Source organism: Taudactylus pleione, unplaced genomic scaffold (genome assembly GCF_031769625.1).
Source record: "Taudactylus pleione unplaced genomic scaffold, aTauple2 ptg000046l, whole genome shotgun sequence".
Taxonomy (NCBI): domain Eukaryota; kingdom Metazoa; phylum Chordata; class Amphibia; order Anura; family Myobatrachidae; genus Taudactylus; species Taudactylus pleione.
In genome coordinates this window covers 7,681,145-7,704,138 of record NW_028284448.1, presented here as the reverse complement: position 1 = coordinate 7,704,138, position 22,994 = coordinate 7,681,145, and the positions used below count along the sequence as shown (strand labels likewise).

The following is a 22,994-nucleotide window of genomic DNA, read 5'->3' as shown; positions in this document are numbered from 1 at the left end:
AAGACTCCTCCTCGGGGACCGCGTCCACTAAAAGATTTCTGGATACACGCTGCGGCTCCACTTCCTGGAGTAACTCCAGTAGATGACAGTACCATAACGTACTATTATAGATATCATCTGCCCCAGCTCCAGATGCCTGGGAGTCAGTTTACTCCTTCCTCTCCCTCACATAAACTGTCCGCAATATCTGGATCCTCAGTTTGACCCATTTGGGAGTTACATCGTCATGATACCTGAGGCTGAAGGTCACCATTTCCCGTGATGAACTGCCGTTCTCTAATGCTTGTCATTTCTGGTAAAATAAAAATCAAACTGCGTAAACATATATCCTTTGACATTCAAAAGTGTATAAAAATCTGCTTTAACACAGTTTGTTTGAAAATGTTTTTGACGGTTTCAGTCTTACAGTTTATAAAGTTGAATAGTTCTAAAATTAATTTAAAAAATGCTATAAAAAAAAAGAAAAAAAAAATGCTCCATAATATCTAAACAAGGGTGTGCCAGGTTACAATTAAACATTGGTGGCACAATGGTATAAACAAGGGTGTGCCAGGGGAATAAACATTGGTGGCACAGTGGGTAGTCTGTATAGTACATAAATACTCACTTGCCAATGTCACGGCCAGGGTTTCTCGGCATGGTGGTCACCGGGTATTACCTGTGAGGTCATTGTGGCGAGGGGTCTCTGGCAGCGGTGCTGGTGTTTGGCGAGGGGCATTGGCTGCGCGGGGTTCTGTGCGGGCACACTGTCACCGAGGCCTGGCGGTGTTTCTGTTCCATCTGGCATGGGCGCCGCCATCTTGCCTCCGGTCATGTGATTCAAGCTGTCCAATCCTGGTGGGTCATGTGCTCTTTCCAGCCAGCCACAGCGCGGCACTGAGCATTTAGGAAGGTCCAGAGCCTTCCTTCCCTGCCAGTGCAACGTGTTTCTCAGCTGCGGCTGAGAGAGTTCCTGTTCCTTACCTGTCTGCCTGGAAGCGCTATTTTGCCTGTTACCCTGACTACTCCAAACTTGCTGGACTCACCCTGCACCCTCCATTTACCTATCACCTGCCTGAGTACCTGAACCTGCTGTTTCCCTGCACCTTGCCTCACACTCTACTCCCAGCTGAACTCATTACCTCTGCCTGCACTTCGTTACAGCTCACCATACCAAGCATACTGAACATTTCCTGCCTGTCACTATCTGGACATTCTCCCATTTACCCCACCACAGTTATCAAGTGCACTTTAGTGCTAAACCTGGACATTTTCTTTTGCCATTCCCATGTCTGCTAAATCACTTATTAAAAGCTCCACCTTTTTATTTAAATCGGCTTCTGTGTCTGCTCCTATCACCACCCCGGGTCCACAACAAACCCAGACCCTCACAGCCAAGGCTCACAATGCTGCTAGCCGTTCCCCGTTCTGTCGTCTCTCAATCCCAAAATGGAGAAGGGGAGTGGCCAGGGATTTTGCAAGACCTCGTACATCGGATCATAAATACTCAAAAACTACTACGATGTGTGTCACATCGTACACAACAGGTCGTAATCTTATGGTTTTCCCATAAGATGTATGATACAGATCTACGACGGCGGGGACGCGCATCGTAATCGTAAATGGCCAAAAACTACACACAATGTGCACGATTGATCGTTACAATCGATCTAAATCGTCCACATCATGTAAAAAAATCACACAGAGTATGGGCCGCTTATGTCTCAGCATCCAAGATTCATCAGACCAGGTTATGTTTTCCAATCGTCAACTATTCAGTTTTGGTGAGCCTTGGCAGCCTCTGGGTGGTCTTCTGCTGTTGTAGACCATCCACATCAAGGTTCAACATGAGCTTCTCCATTGTGATGTATGGTTATTTAAGTTACTGTTGCCTTCCTTGAAGTTTAAAACAGTCTGGCCATTCTCTTCACACCACTCTCATTAACAAGGTACTTTTGCCCATAGAACTGCCACTCACTGGATGAATTTCGTTTTTGCACACTCTTCTCTGTAAAACTCTACAGCCCATTGTGTGCTTTCCCAAGACAATACCAGTTTTCTGACCACATTGTTGTTACAAGCCGCCGTCGTGGTTCTCCTCCATTGCGGATCCCGGTCGTTACTAGGCGACCAGGATGCCACATCACGCAAGCTGCATTATCTGATGGTCCCAGTGGTTTCTAGGCTATCAAGACTCTTTGCAGCCACAGTGCTTTCTGGTCCTGGCTTTGTTACTGCTACGTGCAGCCCAGCAGCTGCAATTCATGTTTAATTAGATTGGCTTTCAGTGCTGTTAAAAGGCAATCAGCAGTCAGTTCCACACTTCCATGTCAGTGCTAGTTCATTTTGGAGCCTTGTCATTCGGTCCCTGTTCTTGGTTACTGTTCCTGACAACCTAGCTGTCCTCCTGAAGGATTTACTCTGCTAAGTGTTTCACTACTGTGCATTGCCTCTGCTGCTATATACTCCTTAAGCTGGCCATACACGCTACAATTATCGGGGCGATCCGCCCAATATCTACGGATCGCCCCCATACTTGTAGCGTGTGTGGGGGCGACCGAGTGTTAAATATTGCTCGGTCGGGAATGCCGGATTGTCCAGCATGCCCGTCCAATGCGATATTTAGGGGGTAAACTGACGGCCGCATCGGGCAGTATATGCCCAGCCGCGGACGACAGATATTTCCTGTGTTCCTTCCCATGGAAGGAACAGGGAAATGTCTCCTCCGCTGGGGGCGGAGCACAGATGTCGGGCTCATCCACTGAGTAATCTCACAGTGTATGCCGCAGACATCTGCGGCTGGCATGCTGCCAGATAAAATGTCTGTCGGTCTGACAGGCATATTATCTGGACGTGTATGCCCAGCATCAGGAAACTGCTTTGTGATCTGTGCATTCATTATCTGCTGAGTAGTCCACATGTGCCTTGCTGGAATCACTGTTTAAATACCACTGCTTTTCTATATTGGGTTGCTGTGCTATAATGCTGCTGCTGCAAAAATAAGTGGTTGTGTTTATCTTCCTAGCTGTGGATATCTACTAGGTGTAGCATGAACTATTGTGTTTAAACATTGCTACTTAAGAACTGTGTTGCAGATCTGTGTATACTATTGCTTGCATTCCACCTGTGGCTAAGCATTGTGCTGCACTTCAAGAATTGCATTACTATATATGATGTCCACCTGTCTGCATATTATACCCTTGCTACTACCTGTTCCAGTGTACTGGACAAAACTAGCGGTTGTTGTCAGTACTTCAGTTAACTGTGTCCTTGCCATATTACTGTTGCTTATATACTACTACTCCAGTTATTACCTAATGATCTCCTGTATGTTGCATAAGCCCCACTGTTTGGAGGTACAAGACCTGGCGGTTGCCTAAGTAGCAGTATGTGAGTCTTACACTAAAGGAACACATCCACTAGATGATTAAATTGAGCGATTGAACGATAATGATGTTATCGTTCAATAATCGTTTGAAAATCGTTTGCACATAGCTTAAAAAATTTTTTTTTTTTAAACGACCAGCGATGCGCGCTCCCGCTGGTTGTTTAGACATCTATCATCTGACGATAACGTCAGGTTCAACATGTTTGCAGATGATTGATGTGCCTACACTGAACGACTGCTCGTTCAGTGTAGGCACATCACAGACTGACAAATGACTGCACGACTACAATGTCGTAATCGTGCAGACGTTTGCCTGTCTTCTAGTGGATGTGTGCCTTAAGGGAACAGTGGGAGGTTGTTAAAGGCACAAGACCCTCCATATAGGGAGTCTAGGTGGTCTTATGTTAAGGGTTTCATAACAATCGTCCAATCAAAGTCGTGTAGAGCACATTTTTCTCCATTTGGATGTTTGATCTACTCAACAACTGAACCTCATGATCATGTCTGCATGCTTTTATGAATTGAATTGGCTGATTACTTATTTACATTAATGAGCAGGTGTCCCTGAGAGTGAGTATGTATGTATGTATGTATGAATGAATGAATGAATGAATGAATGAATGAATGAATACATATAGATTACACACTAGACTTTTTACACTGCTTTCTGCCCATTTTGTAAATATTGATACACGCCAGTTTCGCAAGTGCTGACTTGCCTCTACATTCCCGCGATGCATGGCACTGCTACACAGATATACAATGCTGTATTCAATTAGCGGCGAAAACTGACATTTTTTTTTTGCCATTGGCGAAATCGGATGTTTTTCGACAAAAAAAGGCGAAATTTTCACTAAAAAAAAAAAACAGACTAAAATGGCAACAGGTGAAAAAAAAACTGGTGAAAAGTTTTCTCCATCCCAGACCAGGAGGGAAAAAAAACATAAAAACGCAAAATCCAAATATTTGGCTAAAAATGTGGGGATTTCTTTCAGAACCCTTTGGACATCCCCCCTATTGATAAATTACCCTCCCCCCAAAAAATCATAATTTGTGTACTTTGGCAAAAGACGACCGCGCAAATTTTGGATGAAAAAAAAAAAATAGTTGAAAATAGTTTTAACGTATTGGGTCTGATTTTTCGGGGGGCAGTATGGATGCGTCAAGTGTTTTAAACATCGCATGCGGTCGCAGATGGCGTTTTTTTAAAATTGCGTTTTAAAGACACGAAAATATACTTGCACCCATTTTAACATACTCCCAATTTACGTGGAACAGTGATTTCCTGGAAAAAAAAAAATTAGCTTTCTAGCTTTTTTACAACAATTATTTTTTTTTTGCCCCAAATTTGCGTGGCCGTTTTTCCCCAAAGTACACAACTTCCAAAAAACTGTTCCGGTAATTTATCATTAGGGGAGGTGTTCAAAGGGTTCTGAAAGAAAATCCCACATTTTTAGCCAAAAATAGGGATTTTGCATTTTTTTTCTCCTGGTCTGGGATGGAGAAAACTTTTCTCCAGTTTTTTTTCGGCTGTTGACGTTTTCGCCGCTAATTGAATATGGCCCATAGTCTGGGAGCCTCTAATGCTGCATACACACAAAGATTTTCTGTCCAACCATCCAACTAGTTGATTGGTTGTAATGAAAATATGGTAAGGTATGAAAGCAAATGATAATCAGCAATTTGCTCCCAAACGCCGGAAAATGGACAAAAACTGTTTGTTAAATGTTTAATATAAACAATTTGTTCAAACGTGTCTGAATGTCCATTTTCATCTGTTTTCTGACATTTAGGAGCAAATTGCTGATCATCAGTTACTCCCATACATTATCAGATTTTCATTCCAACCAATCAACTAGTTGGATGGTTGGATAGAAAATCGTTACGTGTTTATGCAGCTTAAGCCTGTTTTTTTATCTGACAAACATACTTCAATTTAAAAAAACAAAACAAAACAAAAAAAAACCTTTTATCAGATATGGTTAAAGGGAATTTTTCAAGACAAAAGACTAGTGTAGCATAATATGAATTGTGAGCACTACTGTGCGGCATAAGGCCATATTCAATTTAGAGCGAAAAGCAATTTTCGCATATTTTTTTGCAAAAATTTGCCTGTTTTTTTTTCTCTGTATTCAATTCCATTCCGTTTTCGCCTATGCGAAAAAAGTCAAGGCACTGAAATAGGCGATACTTTTTCTCCACAGATTAGCAGGTGATAAAAAGTGTCAAATCTATATTTTGGGGTGCAGATGTTGGAAACCACTCAAAAAAACTTGGTACATCCCCCCCAACGGATAATTCATGCAAAAAAAGGAATAAAAAAATTCAGGAACACCCCCAAAAAACGCCTTTGAAATTTGGAGCAAAAATGAAAAAAGTGGGGGGAAGGACAACTTCAAAAACTAGAGAAATAAGCTTCTGGGGATGCTCTAAGAATTGGGCCAAGTGTTTTTGGGATTGCAGGTGCTTGTATGACGGAGGAATTTCACTTTTCTAAAACTTCACTTTAGACACATTAAAATATGCTAGTATTCAAAGTACCCCAAATTTGACAAGACTACTTATTTTCACCAAAAAATATTGCTTAATGCCATTCTTCACCACTTTTACTTTTGCAAGTACGCTAATAACAAGAATTGTAAACAACTTCAGTACCCCAAATAGTTTTATTAGGCCTATTGGAACACTTCTACATTGATCCCCAATGTTAGTGCATCTTTTTTGGGGGTACAGACTGATTTCCCCAATTCTGACAGTACTTTCCATCTGTTCTGCATTTGCCGCTTTCGCCTGTTTAGTAATTGAATACGGCGAAAGCAGGGATGCGTACGATAAGTTTCTGCATCAAAAACACGTGATGTAGGCAAAAAGTCGGGTAGACTGAACTTTTTTGCGGATGCGAAACTAATTGAATACGGCCCGTAATGTGAATTGGGGACACTACTGTGTGGCTTAACATGAATTGTGGGCACTACTGTGTGGCATGTATCATAATATAAACTGAAGGCACTATGGTTTGGTATAGTATGAATGTGGGCACTATTGTGTGGCATAATCTGAATTGGTGGCATTATATTACAGTATATAAAAGGGTGATTCAATAGGTAAGGTAACAAGACCACTCACGTGTGTAATGTTCTATTTTTCTTTCTAATCTGCTTCCCCTCACGGCCATTAGACTGCACACCATACCAGTAATACTGAACCAACATCACTTGTAAGATGGCAGGGCTGGCGGAACATGGTCAAACATTGTGGTGCGTTGATCAGACTTCTGTGTCTAAAGGGCACACCAGCAGCTAAAATTCATTGCCAACTTGTCATGGTGTACATTGATAATGTCATCACGGAAACAGTTTTGGGTTTGGTGCACTGCCTTTGATAACAGCAGGACAGATGTTCGAGATGAGCAGTGATCTGTGCCGTACTGGACCATCCTTCCTACAACTCTGACCTGGTACCAAGTGATTTCTTCTATGCCGGGATAGATGCCTTTGGGTACCATTGGACCAAATGCTTAGACAAGTATGGGAAAGGTAATCAAGACCACACTATTGATTATACATACATGTTCGAGTTGTATACATTTATGTAATGTTTATGCCTTATCTATTGAACCACTCTCGTATAATGTAACATTGATTATGCACCCATACAAGCACTCCATTTTTCAGCAAATAATGTATAGGTGTATTGCAGTGGACAGCTTAAGCAGTCATAGGCGCCGAGAGGGAGGGAGGGGGGGGGGGGGTAGCGGGTACCAATTACCCGGGCCCGGGTCCGACGGCACCCTCCAGTACCCCCTCCCTATGACTTGTCAGCAGCCCTGCACACGTTGCCAGCAGTCTCCTCTCCTCTGCCTGTGGGGGAAGAGCAATCACATTGATTGCGCACTCCCCCCCTGGATTTGCGCCTGGCAGAGGGGCTCATGGCGCCCCTCTCCCCAGCGCCGCAAATAGTTTATTTTTCCTTAAGTGGACATGACCACGCCCCCCTTCCCCCGGGCCCAGGCCGGCCATCTACGGCCCTGCAAGCAGTATATGGAGGCCAATACTGGCCTCGCACTGGGAGTACGAACATATAATAAAGCATTTCTTAGCCAGATACTCATACCTTGTACCAGGAATAAAACACACCTGCAAATACCGTCAGCTAGAGAATTCATTTTTTCACGTTAGTGCGGACTACAATATTTTGCCATATGGGCTTAAGACAAATCACCTCCAAGTGCTTTGTTGGTTATATCAGAGTATGGAACAAATGCACCTAACTGTAGCTATTTCCCCCCATGGTAAGAGAAACTGCAGGTTTAACTTTATTCTTTCAACAGCCCAGTAGCTATTTTCTTAAATGTATGATTTCCCACTCTCGGATCCATCATTATCTCCTTCAAGAATCAGGGGAAAACGATTCCAGACAGAATTTGCTGTATAATTATTTCCTTAAAAAGCCTTAGCATTATATCACTCTCCACAAGGAACACTTCTGTATTAAAGTAGACCACTTCATCGTCTGAACATTTTCTTAAGAACTAAACTGCAAGAACAATGTAAACTGCAGGGATTCTATCAAATTTCCATGGAATATAACTTGGCCTAGGTGACTATTGACATTACATAATAGAGAACTTCTGCACAGGAAGAACATTTCTCTCATTATACTGTGGATATAAAAAGTATACACACCCTTACTGTAATAACAGCTTTTTGTAATGTAAACCTAAATGTTAAGATAAATCATATGAGACCTTTTCCACTATTATTGTGACCTTGCAACCAAGGAAATGCAAGTGGAAAAAGAGTATTTTTAGAAAATGACAATAGAAAACCTACAATACCAACACACCTATGAACTAATAATAGCCCTCTTCCCTGTAAAAAACTTCAACATCCATTAAACTGCAGAGGGTCTCCTGTGTACAGTACACTTAGACCATTCCACAGGTTTCCAATGGGATTGTTTCAGGGCTTTGACTGGGCCATTCCAAGCCTGTGATCTTCCTTTCCTGAAACCATTCTTGGATAATTTGTATGTGAGCTTTTTTGTTATCTTTAGCTTTCTGGAGAGAAGACAGCAGGTTTTTAAACAAAGGGGTATATTTACTAAAGAGCGAGTTTTTAGAAATGGAGATGTTGCCCATAGCAACCAATCAGATTCTAGATATTTTCTAGAAGGTGCTAGACAAATGTTAATTCGAATCTGATTGGTTGCTATGGGCAACATCTCAATTTCTAAAAACCCGCACTTTAGTAAATATACCCCAAAATATCTTGTTCTTTGGAGCTATTTGTTATGACTTATATCACTGTTCCAGCTGAAAATAATCAACCCCAAAGCATGATGCTGACACCACCATGCTTCACAATAAGAATGGTGGTCTTTGGATGATAACCCGTGTTGTCTTTGCACAAAATATATTTAGAATTAAAGGCCAAAAAGTTAAACCTTGGTTTCGACAAACCATAAGATATTTTCCCACATTGCTTGGGTTTATTTTATGTGTTTTTCCCCCCAATTTAGACAGACACTGGGATGTTTTTTTATTGTGAGAAATTACTTCTGTATCGCCACCATACCCTTGTCCAGGTATGTGCAAAATACAGAAGATTGTTCTCACATGCAGAGTGACCTCTTCCTGCCAAAAAGTAATCTTGCTATAGGCCTCTTCTTAGCCTCCATGATTATTTTTATTTACCCTATCAACTATGGAAGGACATATTGATCTGGTCAAAATCCCTGTTATGCCCCAATTTCTCCTCTTATTGATGATATAGAGTTCTATGGTACATGTGATGCCTTTGAAATTATCCAATACCCTTCTGCTGAAAGGTACTTATGAACAATAAGATCCTGTAGATCATGGCTATCCCAGCAGGATGCTTCCAAGACAACTGCAAGTAAATCTTATAGGAACAGCTAGTCTTTCATTTATAATCACATTCATTGCTGGCAGGTTTATGCTAATTACCTCAAACATGATATTGAATGTGATGGGCTAAATCTTTTTAGCTGATGTGCCCGGCCCAATTCTTATCTTATTTGACAAATTTTAAGTAATACTGTGCGAAATGGTCAGAGTTACTGCACCCCTAGATGTGATTTATTGATGGGTGGTACGCTGTTCAGGAAAAGACAAGGGGGCTTGGTGATCTCATGGGTGTAAGAAATGCCTATATAACTACTTTGTTGTATGATCTCTGGATCTCCTTATTGTCCCACTCCCCTACTGTATGATGATTGTGAACTCAATAACTCCTTCTATGCCTACATTCTTTAGTGTATGAGGAGTGTAATAGATACAGTACATCACCTTATAATTTTTATCCACTGTGTGTATGGTAGGCATGATCCTGCATCTCCTTATTATTCCACTCCCCTGAGTGTATGGTGGGTATGGTCCCTGCATCTCCATATTGCTACACTCCCGAGTGTACGGTGGGTTTGATCTCTGCACCTTATTACCCCACTCTTCTGAGTGTACGGTTTTTGTGATCCCTACATGTCATTATAACTCTGCTCCCCTGAGTGTATGGTGTGATTTCTACTTCTCCTTATTTACCCAGTTCCAGAGTGTATGATCCCTACAACTTGTTACTGTTCAACTCCTGAGTGTATAGAGAGTGTGCTCCCTACATCTTATTAGACCACGCCGCTAAGGGTATGGTGAATGTGATCCCTAAATCTCCTTATTACTCCACACCATGTAGTGCTTGATGGGCATGGTCTCTACAGTCCCATACTCACTTCAGTATATGGTTTGCGTGATCCTTATATGAATAATAATAAATGTCTCATCATCCAGCAGGTGGGGAATTGAACCCTTGGAATCTCCCTACCATACAGTGTATATATAGAGTGGAACAGGCCCCATAAAAGGTCTGCCTTTATAATGTATACGTTCCTGCCAGCACCAAGCAAGATCTGATCTATCTGCAGTATGTGGAGACATCAGCAGGAAGTGCAGCTCCCCAAGTTGAAGTAACTGTCCCTTCTAGCTCAAGCACTCTGTCTGTTCCATACAACAAGTGGTGTACGCATTACAGGGTCAGTTTGTTTCTGCAACAAGATCCATGATAAAAGAGAATTAAAATGTACTCCTTGAGTGGCCTAAATATCCTCACAAATCTATCAGATAACACAACTGCAACATGCATGTCAAGTAATGGCCTACATAGAATCAATAGGAGACTGTAGGGGGGGGGAATTCAATTAGCCGTGGGGTTTACCACACTTATTACCCACGGCCGCCAATTCGTAGGGTCAACCCCGTGCGTTATTTCCCAGATGTGGATTAATTTGTTGCAGCTTCAGGAGCTGTGAGAAAAATGCACCATCAGGGGTTTAATGCACGAGGAAAGCCTTTGATGGCGCAGTTTATGTGGAATCAGTAGGTTTCTGCATGTTATGATAAAAATTTACTTTTTGACACTAAGCAACAATTATTAGATTTGTAACATGAAGATCTGTTCATTAATGGTGCCTATCGACTAATAGACGGAGAAACGAGAGCATGTAATCATGCTGTCGATTGAAAGTCTGTGACGTGCCTACACTGAACGCTCAGTGTAGGCACATCCATCATCCCCGCACATGTTATACCTGACGGGATCGTCAGGTTGACCAGCATGTACGGGCGATGATAGGGTCAAAAACAACCAGTGGGCACGCGCATCGCTGGTTTTTCACATTTAAATGCCAGATTTGCGGCCGATTACTGAGCAATTGCACGATTACGATGTCTTAATCGCTCAGTAAGGTCGCGTAGTGGATACGCACCTTGAGAGAGCGCAATTCCACCTAATAAAATGGTATGGGTTACTTGCTTCCATCTGGCTAGCCTTAAGATACAACTTGAAGTTAAGAAATTATGGCCAACATTACAAGTTGAGACTTATTTGAATCTTCCCCAGACCGCTATCATTCATGCCTAGCTACTTTAGAAAATCGGAATCTTAACTGGTAAGAGCTGATATAACAGATTGCTGAAATTACTAGACAGGCACACTTTTTAATTAAAAAGAGAGGCTGCTTTAGATGCCCCAACTGCATCACATGCAGATACTTAACCCCCTGTACTAGCTTCAACAACCCCCACTCAAGTAAAGGTGCCCACACACATACCGACTTTTCATCCAATATGGCAGATTTCGATGAATCGTGATGACAGATCATGTAAAGAATGGCTAAATCGTGAGTTTCTACACTTGATCATGATGCCGATGCGCGTCCCCGCTCGTCGTACCTCGCATCTTCAGATCTGCCATGCTGTAGGGCAGATTAGCCAATCTGGGATACAATGCACTGGCTGCAAGATAGATCCTAAGTCAGATTGGACATTTTTAACTCCAAATCATGACCACGACTGCCTGGGGAGAGTTCAGGGGAAATCGTGTATATCGGCTGATTGGGAGCAAGTCAGTATGTGTGTGGGCACCTTAAGAAATAGACAAAACATTTAGAAGTGCAAAATAGTAATTGATCTACCCCATAATGTGTCCTTATAGGCAAAACTAAACAAACAGTTTAAAAGGATCATATGGCGCTGCATCGCTCCGCCATACGCTCTGCTTTAACTAAGGGTACTAGTGACCAGGCAGTGGCACGCCACCTTCTCACAGCTGGACATGATTTATCTGTACTTAAATATTGTATCATAGATCATGTCCATCTGCCATCTAGAGGGGAGGGAGGACAGATCTAAATTATTGATGCAATGTGAAACTAAATAGATCTTCTGGTTGTGGACTTTGGCGCCCAAAAGGTTTATATTAACCAGTGGGACTCAACTGCTTTCTATCGTTGGTTACTTGTAACTTGTCTGTTTAGTATAATTTTTTCCTTTATCCTCCTATGTGTATCACACATTGTATACTGTACATTGTATCTGTTTTTACTATAAGTTCACACTTTTACAGATAAAATATATTAAAGCATAATGTGTATATACATACATACATACATACATACATAGTGACATTGACCGAATTTTGCCATCTATTCACCACCACAACGGCTTTGAATGAAACAAATAATTCTTCTGTCATCCACCACAGTTGTTTTCCGTGGTCGTCCGGGTCTTTTGGTGTTGCTGAGCTCTCTGGTGCGTTCTTTCTTTTTAAGAATGTTCCAAACAGTTGATTTGGCCACACCTAATGTTTTTGCCATCTCTCTGGTGGGTTTGTTTTGATTTTTCAGCCTAGTGACAGCTCTTTGGATCTCATATTGAGAGTCAACAGCAACTGATTCCAAATGCAAATGTCACACCTAAAATAAACTCCAGACCTTTTACCTGTTTAATTAATAATGAAATAATGAGGGAATAGCCCACACCTGTCCATGAAATAGTCCCATTACTTTTGGTCCCTTAAAAAGTGGGAGGCACATATAGATATTCCTACAACGTTCACCTGATTTGGATGTAATTAACCTCAAATTAAATCTGAAAGTCTGCAGTTAAAGCACATCTTGTTTGTTTCATTTCAAAGCCATTGTGGTGGCAAATAGAGGCCAAAATATGAAAATTCTGTCAATGTCCCAATATTTATGCACCTGACTGTACACACACACACACACACACACACCCCCCCCCCCTCTATAACTCAGCAATGAGCTGCATTAATAATTTAAGAGTTATGGTAAAACTTACCCTTATTAACTCTTTCTTCAAAGACCACAGGGAAGACAATGGGGTATAGGTGGAACTTTAAGGACCAGACACCAACAGAAAAGCTTTTCAATCCCAGGATGCTTCTGTCCTTCCCCCTATACCCCACCCACATAGCCTGAGGGCAACTCAGATTTGATAACAAGCCCAAGGCCGGAGCAGGATAGGAGAGAAGGAAGGCTGGTACACTGAAGAATCATACTCTCTCACACAGAAGGAAACAAGTGACCAAGAGAATAAACCCACAGAAACCAGGTGCATCAGGCCATCTCTCCTTTTCTTCTTCAGGGTCCACAGGGGAGACAATGGGGATGTCCCAAAGCAGTTGTTCAAGGGAGGGGGACGCTCCTGAGCTGAGATTAGAACCCAGTGCCCGAAGGAAGCATCCTGAGAGGCAAAGGCATAGAACCTAAGAAAGGTGAGAAGAGCATGTGGCCACCTTGCATAGCTGTTCAGCAGAGGTGCCATGCCAGGCTGCCCACAGACAGCAGAATGAGCAGATACTGTAGCCGGCGCAGGAAGGCCCGTCTGAGTATAAGTCTGGGAGATGGCTTCACATGACTATCTGGCCAGAGTCTATTTGTTAGCTGGCCATTCCTTCTTATGAAATCCATATAAGATGAAGAGGGAGTCAGATTTCCTGATGGCACTAGTACGGTCCACGTAGATCTCCAGAGCACGGACCACATCCAACGAAGCCTCACCAGCAGAGAGGTCTGGTGATTGAAAGCCGGGACCTCAATTTACAAGAAACCACCTTAGAAAGGACGCCCCTAAATCCACTGACAAATCTCACAGAGCAACAAAGAGGGATAAAGGGAGGTTGTATACATAGAAAACCTTGTAGGAAGGTGTGAACATCCAATAGAGGAGCAATTCTGCGCGGGAACCAGATAGGCAGAGCGGAGATGTGCACTTTCAGAGATGCCAAACGGAGTCCAAGATCCACTCCAGTCTGAAGAAAGGCAAATATTCTAGAAACCTTAAAAACCTTGAGGGTCATAGTTTCTAGCAGCACAGCACTGGAAATTTGAATGCCATATTCGGTGATAAATTCTGTCCGAGGCCGGTTTACATGCTCTGAGCATGGTCTGGACCACAGAGTTAGAAAAGCCCTTAGGAGGGATGTCTCAAGAGCCAAGCCATTGAAGATAGGTAGGCCAGGTCCGGATGTAGACAGGGACCCTGAGACAACAGGTCTGGTTGAAGAGGAGCGTCTATGGAGAGACTTTGAGGATCGGAGTACCAACTGCATCTGTGCCAAGCCAGAGCTACCAACAGGACTGTGCCCCCTTCCTGTTTGAACTTCTGAAAAAAAAAAAAAACAGAGGAAGAAGGGATATTGGAGGGACGAGGTATGCCAAATGGAAGGTCCACCTTGCAGATAATGCATCCACAAAGGCCATGCTGGGATTCCTTGTCCTGGCTCCATACACTGGATGTTTGGTTGTGTCTTGAGGTCCACATCTGGTAGACCCCATTTGTCCACCAGGAGTTGAAAGACTTCTGGATGTAGAGACCACTCTCCTGCATGCACATCATGACAGCTCAGGAAATCCGCTTCCTAATTGAGAATTCCTGGGATGAACACTGCAGAGATGGAATACGGCCCATGTGGGAATGCGGGCCACTTCTGCCATTGGTGTCCGACTTAAGAGTGCCTCCTTGGCGATTGAGGTAGGCCACTGCCATGGCGTTGTCAGACTGTAGTTGTACTGGCCTGCCCTGAAAAATATCCTGAGCCAGAGTGAGAGCTCTGTATATGGCTGAGTTTCAGGACGTTGATTGGCAAGACCGCCTCGGCTGGAGTCGAGCGACCTTGGAAGGAGTGCTGGCTGGTCACTGCACCCCACCCGCAGAGGCTTGCATCCGTGGTGAGGAGTGCCCAATCTGAGATCCAAAAGGAGCGTCTCTTGTATAAGTAGGACATCTGTAGCCACCAGGCTATGGCCAGGCGAACCTCCGGGGATCTGGGATCTGAGCAGATTAGGAAGCCTGTTCCACCTGGAGGAGGATCAGATGATGTACGGGCCTGAAGTGAAACTGAGCGAACTCCACCACATCGCACTTCCTATTGAACTGGGCAGAATTTTTACAGCAGTCTGCGTGTTTGGGGCGGGGCCTAACAACGCAATTCGAAGAGAATTGCATCATTTTTCCCTGACTCCTATTTAAATATGAGGGATTTGCAGCATTTTACAGCATGTGGCAGGGCTTAATGACTCGGATAGTCTGGCCAGACACCCCATAACCACCGAACTGCATCGCCCAGAGAGGGAAATTTTAAAGTAGGTAAGTATGGGGTTCCTACATGTAGTGGAACAAATTGTACACAATAAACTTGCCCTGTAGCTATTCTTCAACAACTACATATTTTTTTAATTGAAATATTGCCTAGATGTGGACATCTGATAAGAATGTATATGTATGCACTTTAAACATAACACGTACAGTGTGCATAACAATAGGAAATTACTGGGGAAAAAAAACGCATAGTAACTATAAATAAAAAAAAAGGAACACAAGCATTTTAAACTTCAAAACAGCAAAATTAAACAAGAAAAAAAAAAAAAAAAGTGTAGAAAAATGAAAACATGTTTTTAGCAGATTAAAGAAAGTAGTCTTATTACCCATGGATATATTTACTTTTCGGTTTTACCAAGCATAACAAAAAGTTTGTTATATTTGGTAAGTCCAAACACAATTGAATTTAATAGGCAGCAATGGAACGGACCCTCTGCTCAGAGGGCCTGCCAGCATCTTAAATATAGCAGGTCACATAGTAAAAAGGAAAAAGTACCTGCCACTTTTATAAAATATACCACCCTTGCTTATAATTGCCTACGATACTGTATGCATTTGCTTACTATTATGCAGAAGGTGCTACCATAAAGATATCTATAGGCAGTAAATTACAACACAAGAAGGAAAGAGGAGAATTTATATGTATGGGTGCATGGTCATTTATAAAAATGAACCTTCATTTCATAATACAAGTAGTGTCTGCATATAAATTAAAAAAAAAAAAAGCCAAAAAAATTAAAAAGTAATAAATATATCTGGGTTGGTTTCAGTTAGGCGCGAGTTCCATACTGACATCCCGCATTAACCTTCAGTGCAGATCACGTAATATTTTCATAAAGTTAGCTCCAGATTCCTGAACAATTCAATTAGAAACAGCATTGTGCTGATGTCAATCGCGCATTAACTCTGTAGTGCAGCCTACGTTAAAGTACATGAAAGAGTGGGGACATCATCCTAACAAGATAGGACAAGGTTAGTGGCTGTAAGCAAAGTATTGGAGTCTGTTAAATGGTTGATTTGTGCAACTTTTATAGATGGTGGCAAAATTATTTCAGTAAATTAAAAAAGTCTTTTGAGGAACATTCAAGTGTCTGTATAGTGATTTTTCAGTGTGTTTACCCAAGTGTTTAAAAATCTCCCATCTACTCGTTCAGAACCCCCATTTCCTATCACCTATTTACACATGTCCTCTCATTCAGCCCATTTTTCTGCTTCTTATAGAAAATTACATTTTTATTAGCTATATTTATCAGGGGACGCTGTGCTTCTGTATCAGAGAGGGGGGGGTGTAAGCCACGGAGGGGAGCACGGGGCACAGCGCTAAACTGTCCTGTGCTCCTGGGGGCCCAATACGTCCTGTCAACTGTGATTGCGTTGTGACATCAGGATAATGCAAGGACATGGCTGTCTAGGAAGAAAAGAATTAGAAATGGGGACTCTTAGAAAAACAGCAACTAGGTACGGTTGGTGCATAAATGTGTGTACCTGTCTTTACACTATTTCTTTGTATATATGCATGAGAGCAATTTAATTGGACATTGGGGTGCTGATGTAAGGTGGAATACAGCTAATCAGTGTGAAGAATTACAACCGCATAAAACAGAGTGAAATGTAGCTTGATATTGTTAGGATTATAGAATATGTATGGATTTTTGGTAAGATATAGATAAGCAAGAGGCTATTCAACATAAGTAAAGATGCAGAACGCTATAGTTTAATATTGGGAGACTAAGTTTACTCTTGGTGGAAGAGCACATGTATATGAATGAACTTTGGCAGCTTGATCTGTTACTGGGCTATAATATTGCAATAGAAGAGTACTGATGCTGTGCACATTTTGCGGTACATATTTTCCATAGAAATTCAAGCAGCATTACTTAATTTGACTACCTGTGTCACTACTCAATGTGACGCAGTTCAGCTGCCTGCAGCCAACACCAAGGGCGGAATTCATTAGTAATCTCCCACTGTGATCAGGAAGAGTAAAGTAGCACTTTACTTGTTTTAAAATTTAAATAAACAAGTATTAAAAAGTCATCTAAATGGTTATGATGAACAAGAAATCTATATAAAGTACACCAAGCACAGCAGCCCTTACCTGCTGCATTGCTGTAGCTGTGAGGAATGACTCACTGAGATCAACAGAAGGCTGCACGCACCCCCAGGGGGGAGGGGGGAGGGGGAACGCTGTGTAAGACACTGGGGGAAGTGCAGGGCACAGTGGGACTATCCCAAGCTGCGGGTGGCCCAATCTACCCTTGGTAAAATGAAGAGCAGTAAGTAAGAAAAGACAAATTCATGTTTAATAGGGAAAATAAACAGCTACTATTGTTAATAAGCTTTATTAATATAGTGCAAATAAATTATGCAGCACTGTACAGAAAATCTTTAATCGTTCATATTATTCCCTGCCCCAGTGGAGCTTTCAGTCTATGTTCTGTACCACACAAATAACCAGAGATAGGTCAGTGATCATATAAAGCACATTGCTGGTATCCTTCCTCCTGTAGCTAAATCACAGAGCAACCAAATCACCAAAAGTTAATTGCTTAGCTGCGCAGAGACAGACAGCAAACCATTATTGGACACATCCAAATATGGAGAACATCATTATGTAATTATTTAACAAAACAATTATTTCCCAAAAGCTTTATGTGCCAATGTTTTTTTTTTTTTTTTAAATTATCCTAGCTTTGGACAGTATGCTTTCAAAAATGTGTTCTGGTATCCCATTATTACCTTTGATCTTAGCATACAAGTATAACTAAAAATTAGTAAAAAATAAATAAATAGTCCGACCTTTGACAAAAGTCCTTTGGAATCTTTCCTGTATCCCCGGAGGTTGTCATGAAGACTCTGTAAATGCTGTACGACTCTTCGTTGATGCTCATCTTTCCTTAGAACACAGTCCTTTACCAGAATGTCGTATTGTTGAAGTGGCCCAGTACGTTCATCAAACACTTCTGGCTTTGTGTTTTTTTCACAGTTGGCAACTGAAGCCTCGGCTACTTGGCTAACAGATACTTGAAAGAAAAAAACAACAAAATAAGTAAGCATGTGTTACTAAAATAATTGCAGAGTTCCCAAACAATTCCTTGTTAAAAGATCCCAAACAACTGATATGTACTTCCAAAACAATAATAATATTATTAAATATTGATTCCACAAAACTTCTCAAAAGAAAAAAAAAAAGAAAAAATTAAGTTGTTTTCTGGTCAGCTATTTTTTTTTTTTTTTTTTTTTTTTTAAAGGCGCTAGATTGAGCAACTCAATTGTTGCTTGTTCTGAGCATGAGCCGGCATTTCTGCTCACACCCTCAGGAAGGTGCGCCCAAAAATGTACGAGAATCCCGTGGGTAGGGCGCACTAACAAGGACTTTGGACGGGTTTAGCCGTTTTACACGGCTAAACCCAGTCTAATAGGGCGATAATTAATGGGCGTCCAGAACAATTCAATTGCAAAACTGGGCGATCATTAAAATTATTGCTGCCCACGCAACAATTGAATCGCTCCCATAGATTCTTAGCACATTACAAAGTCTGCATACTGAAAAAGTCTTAATACACAAGTCTATGATCCCATACTATGAAAACGGTTAACTATGTAATTCAACAGGTTTGGATGGGGGATAACTATTATACTAGCATATCAAGTGCTCAACAACACATAATAAAAATAATTATTTGCATTATTCACCTGCTATTCACTAATACCATACAACAGTGGTTCCAAAAGGGGTGCCACGGTTTTGTGGTCCGGGATCAAATTAAATGATTTATGGTCAATGCGATTATAAAAAAAAAAAAAAAAAAGTGCTGGCAGCTGCCAATCATACAAACATAAGTGCAGCCCTGTCCACCCCTACATAATTGCGACCAAAGATGACATTATTACTCAATGAGAAACCTTTGGACTAGGGGTGCCGTGATATTCTTGGGGGCCGCTGCCATATAGTTTTGCCAAGTGAAGTTTCCCAAATAAAATTTTTAAATAAGTAACATAACATTAAAACAGGAATCTAAAAGTTGTAAAGATAGTGACACTGTATAATTAAATGAAAGGTTGTGCATAAACACACACATCAATTTGGATGGATTAAGTTAGACCCAAACCAAGCAGCAATTCTAATCATATTGAGACTGGCACTGCCTCAAAAACGAACGCAGCTGCATGTATTGGTGAGTTTATGCAAATAGAATACAAACTTGTACGAAGTATGCAAGTACTGAGATTCCCCTGCACGCTATAATACTGATTGGCACTTCCTTATATGCCACCATCGAAACTTGCACTAGCAGGTGCAGTTTTTCGGTCTGACCAAGATCTTAGTGTTCCCGATAGGCTGTCCTAGAGGTTGCCATGAGGAGCAATATATTTAAACAGAAAGGGCGGAATTCAATTGATTTCTGCCCCCATCGCGCCCGACTGAGCTATTCAATTCTTGCTCCTGTCGGGCACGATCAGCTGACAGCGCTACATTTCAGCTCGCAGCCCCAGGGGGGTGAGAGCTGAAATGTGCAAAAAGTGACATGTTAGGGCGCCCAAACATCACTTTTCGTGATCGCGCCCAGCACTTTGGTCGGGTTTAGCTGCTTTACGCGGCTAAACCCGACCACTTTGCGCGTGAGCAGCACGAAAATCTGGAACAATTGCATAGCGGCCTGCGAACTCCTGTCACTTTAGACGGGGGATGCGGGCCGCAAAAACAATTGAATTCCGCCCAAAGAGTTAGTTACGTTTTGTCAAAATTAATCAGGTCTCTATTGCATAACTAAGGCTGGGTACACAACAGAACGACATTGGCACGATGGGTCATTACCGGGCAAGTCTGAACAACATATATATTGCATGTCGTTCAGTGTGTACCCTCAATTGTGCCCTCCCATGGGTCATACACAGTATACTCTGGTTGGCAGTGCTGCACGGTCAAATCAGAAGATATCATGTGCGATACCAGGCTGCTAAATGCAGCATGGCAAATCATGCTGTCGTACCACTACACCGTCCAGTGGGTTAATGACAGCTGGCGGATTTGCTGGTAACACATCGTTCTGATGTGTACCCTGCCTAAGGGCTCCAAAGTACAGTATGGGAGTGACAGACTGGGAAGCAAATGCAGACATTTCATAGCCAGGCTGTTTCACCAGTGAGGCCTGGAAATGAACAACTATGTTTGTGACAAAAGAGATCTAGGTGGACCCAGATAGTTGGGCATCCATTTAAATCAGCAGCCAGAAGAGGAGCCAGCTCTGTAGGTGTTTGAGTACTACCAATCATTTTCACATGTTGGCTCCTATGGTACCTCTAAACAGGGCATACAGAGTCAAGTTATAGCCTAAGGGTAGAATTCAATTGTTTTCTTGTGCCTGTAAGAAATGTGCACCCAGCAGGAGCTATTCAATTGTTTATGCTAATGGCCGTAAGTACCGTACCCAAATGCACTGGGTTTAGATGCATAACGCAGCTAAACTCGCGCAAAGTAATAGGCACACTGCCCAAAAAGCAGATTTGGCTCCCAAAAGCCAGACTCTTCACGGATTTCTGCTTGTTACCTCAAGAGGAGGCTAGTAGTAATAATGGGAGTCTGCAGCACTCATGCCAATTAGTATAAAATATTGAATAACTACTGGTCACTTTAGACTGGAGATCGGGTGCACAAACCTGAATTTCCCGATTATATGTTGACATTTATCTTGTGTATATTTAAATTAATGACATTGACATTAGACTTTAGCTGGCCACTCTTATTGTACTTTCACAAGGAAAAATAAAGCAACCTTTAATAGAGATCTCTCCTACTTGCCTGTATGCCAGTCATGTTGCACAGCATACAAATACCCAACGTTCTCCTTCGCTCATTCATTCCTATGTTCAACGCTTTATCCTATCCAGGAAATTGCCCCTCTCCTTCTCAGCGAGACGTGTGTCACCCCCGGTGCCACTAACCTGCCGTCTGCCTGCATAGAGAGGGAACACACGGCCCTCCGAGTTTCCCCCACCTCACGCCGTACTGCAGCCTCCAACAATCTCGGTAAACGTTTAGCAGAGAACGCAAGGAAACCAAGGGCGCCATGGTGGCCGCCATGTTGGAAAAGGGAAATTTCAATAACTTTATTTAAAGAGCAGTGGCAAAAGAGTGAGTCAGTGAAACAGCTGAGTGAGGCGAGGCTTGTTTCTAAGCAACAAAAGTATGATTAGTAAAACGATGAGTAGTAGTAAGATACAAGAAAAGAAAGTAACGTACTGAAACACATCTGATTATAGGGCGAAACAAAAGACAACAACATGGATACATACATATGCACACACACACACACACATATATTTTATATATATATATATAGATATAGTGTCATTTATCTATCTATCTATATATAGTCAGTGTACTTCTGCACTCTCATCATGAAAGTCATAAAGTACTGGGGGGCATGCCAGAAATCAAGTATCCCATTTTTTTTATATATCCAATGTTTTTCCACAAGTGTGGTACAGGCAGCACTCACCAGATTTTCAGCCAAAAACATACAATTATTGAAGACAAATTCACACCAACATAATGCTGTTCAGGTGTAGCATATCCTTATCGAAATCCATTAACAGCAGCCACCATACATCAAATCTCCACCCCCATATATACTACACACGTCAGCAATAATCCCGCTCAGCGCGCTCCACCTGTGGAGCAATAATCATGGTCCATTAGAAAAAACATAGGTCACTTATACCCCTTTCACATCGCAAACTCGGCTCTGACTCAGGATTTTGAAGCCGGATTAAGGCTTGTGGGGGCCCTGGGGCAACTAAGTTGTGGGGGCCCCCACCAAACCACACAGAGTCTACCTTCCCTCCCCCGCCACACGGAGCCTACCCCCACCGTCCCTGATTACTTACCTTCTGGGTCTGTGTTGTGAATGCAGCAGCACAGTCAGCGCTGCTGCATAGAGCACAGAGTGACTACTGAGCCGACATCAGTGATCAGCGTCGCGGATAGGATGTGTCACGCGATGCTGATGAGGGGACTTGGGAGCCACTCTGCGCTCTATGTGGCAGCGCTGACTGTGCTGTTGCATCCAGAACACAGATCAGCGGCAGCTCAACCCCATCTGGGAACAGGGTCCACTGGACACCCGTTCTCCGCAGGGTCACCCCAACCCTTTGTGGGCAGGGGCAAATACAGGATTTTCTGGGGGGGTTTATTTACATACATTTTATATATATATATATATATATATATATATATATATACATTTATTTTATTTTTTTATTTATGCACGTGTGTATTAAACACGCACGCACACACATATATATATATGTAGCAAACGTATATAATATATATAAAATACACACATACAGTACACACACACACTAACACATATACACAGTCACACACAGTATACACACACATAAACGCATACATATACACATACATACTAACACATATACAGTATACACACACACAAACACATACATACACACTAACATATACAGTATACACACACATACGCAGTAACACATATACAGTATACACACACATACAGTATACATACACAACACATACATACACACTAACACATATACAGTATACACACATATACAGTATACACACATATAAACACATACACACACATAAACACATACATACACACTAACATATATATA

At 42.0% G+C, this 22,994-nt stretch overlaps 1 protein-coding gene across 1 annotated transcript in view; it reads right to left on the bottom strand.

Moving 5' to 3' along the window:
- The window catches only part of AFG1L (AFG1 like ATPase), a 255,712-nt gene extending 234,288 nt beyond the window's left edge, over positions 1 to 21,424 (bottom strand). Inside the window, exons 1-2 of the mRNA XM_088460454.1 lie at positions 21,282 to 21,424; positions 18,135 to 18,358 (exon numbers count right to left, since the gene is read on the bottom strand). Coding sequence (XP_088316580.1) covers positions 18,135 to 18,358; positions 21,282 to 21,420 — 363 coding nt within the window. The 5' untranslated portion in view covers positions 21,421 to 21,424. The remainder of the gene's footprint in view (positions 1 to 18,134; positions 18,359 to 21,281) is intronic.
- Positions 21,425 to 22,994: the final 1,570 nt, after the last annotated feature.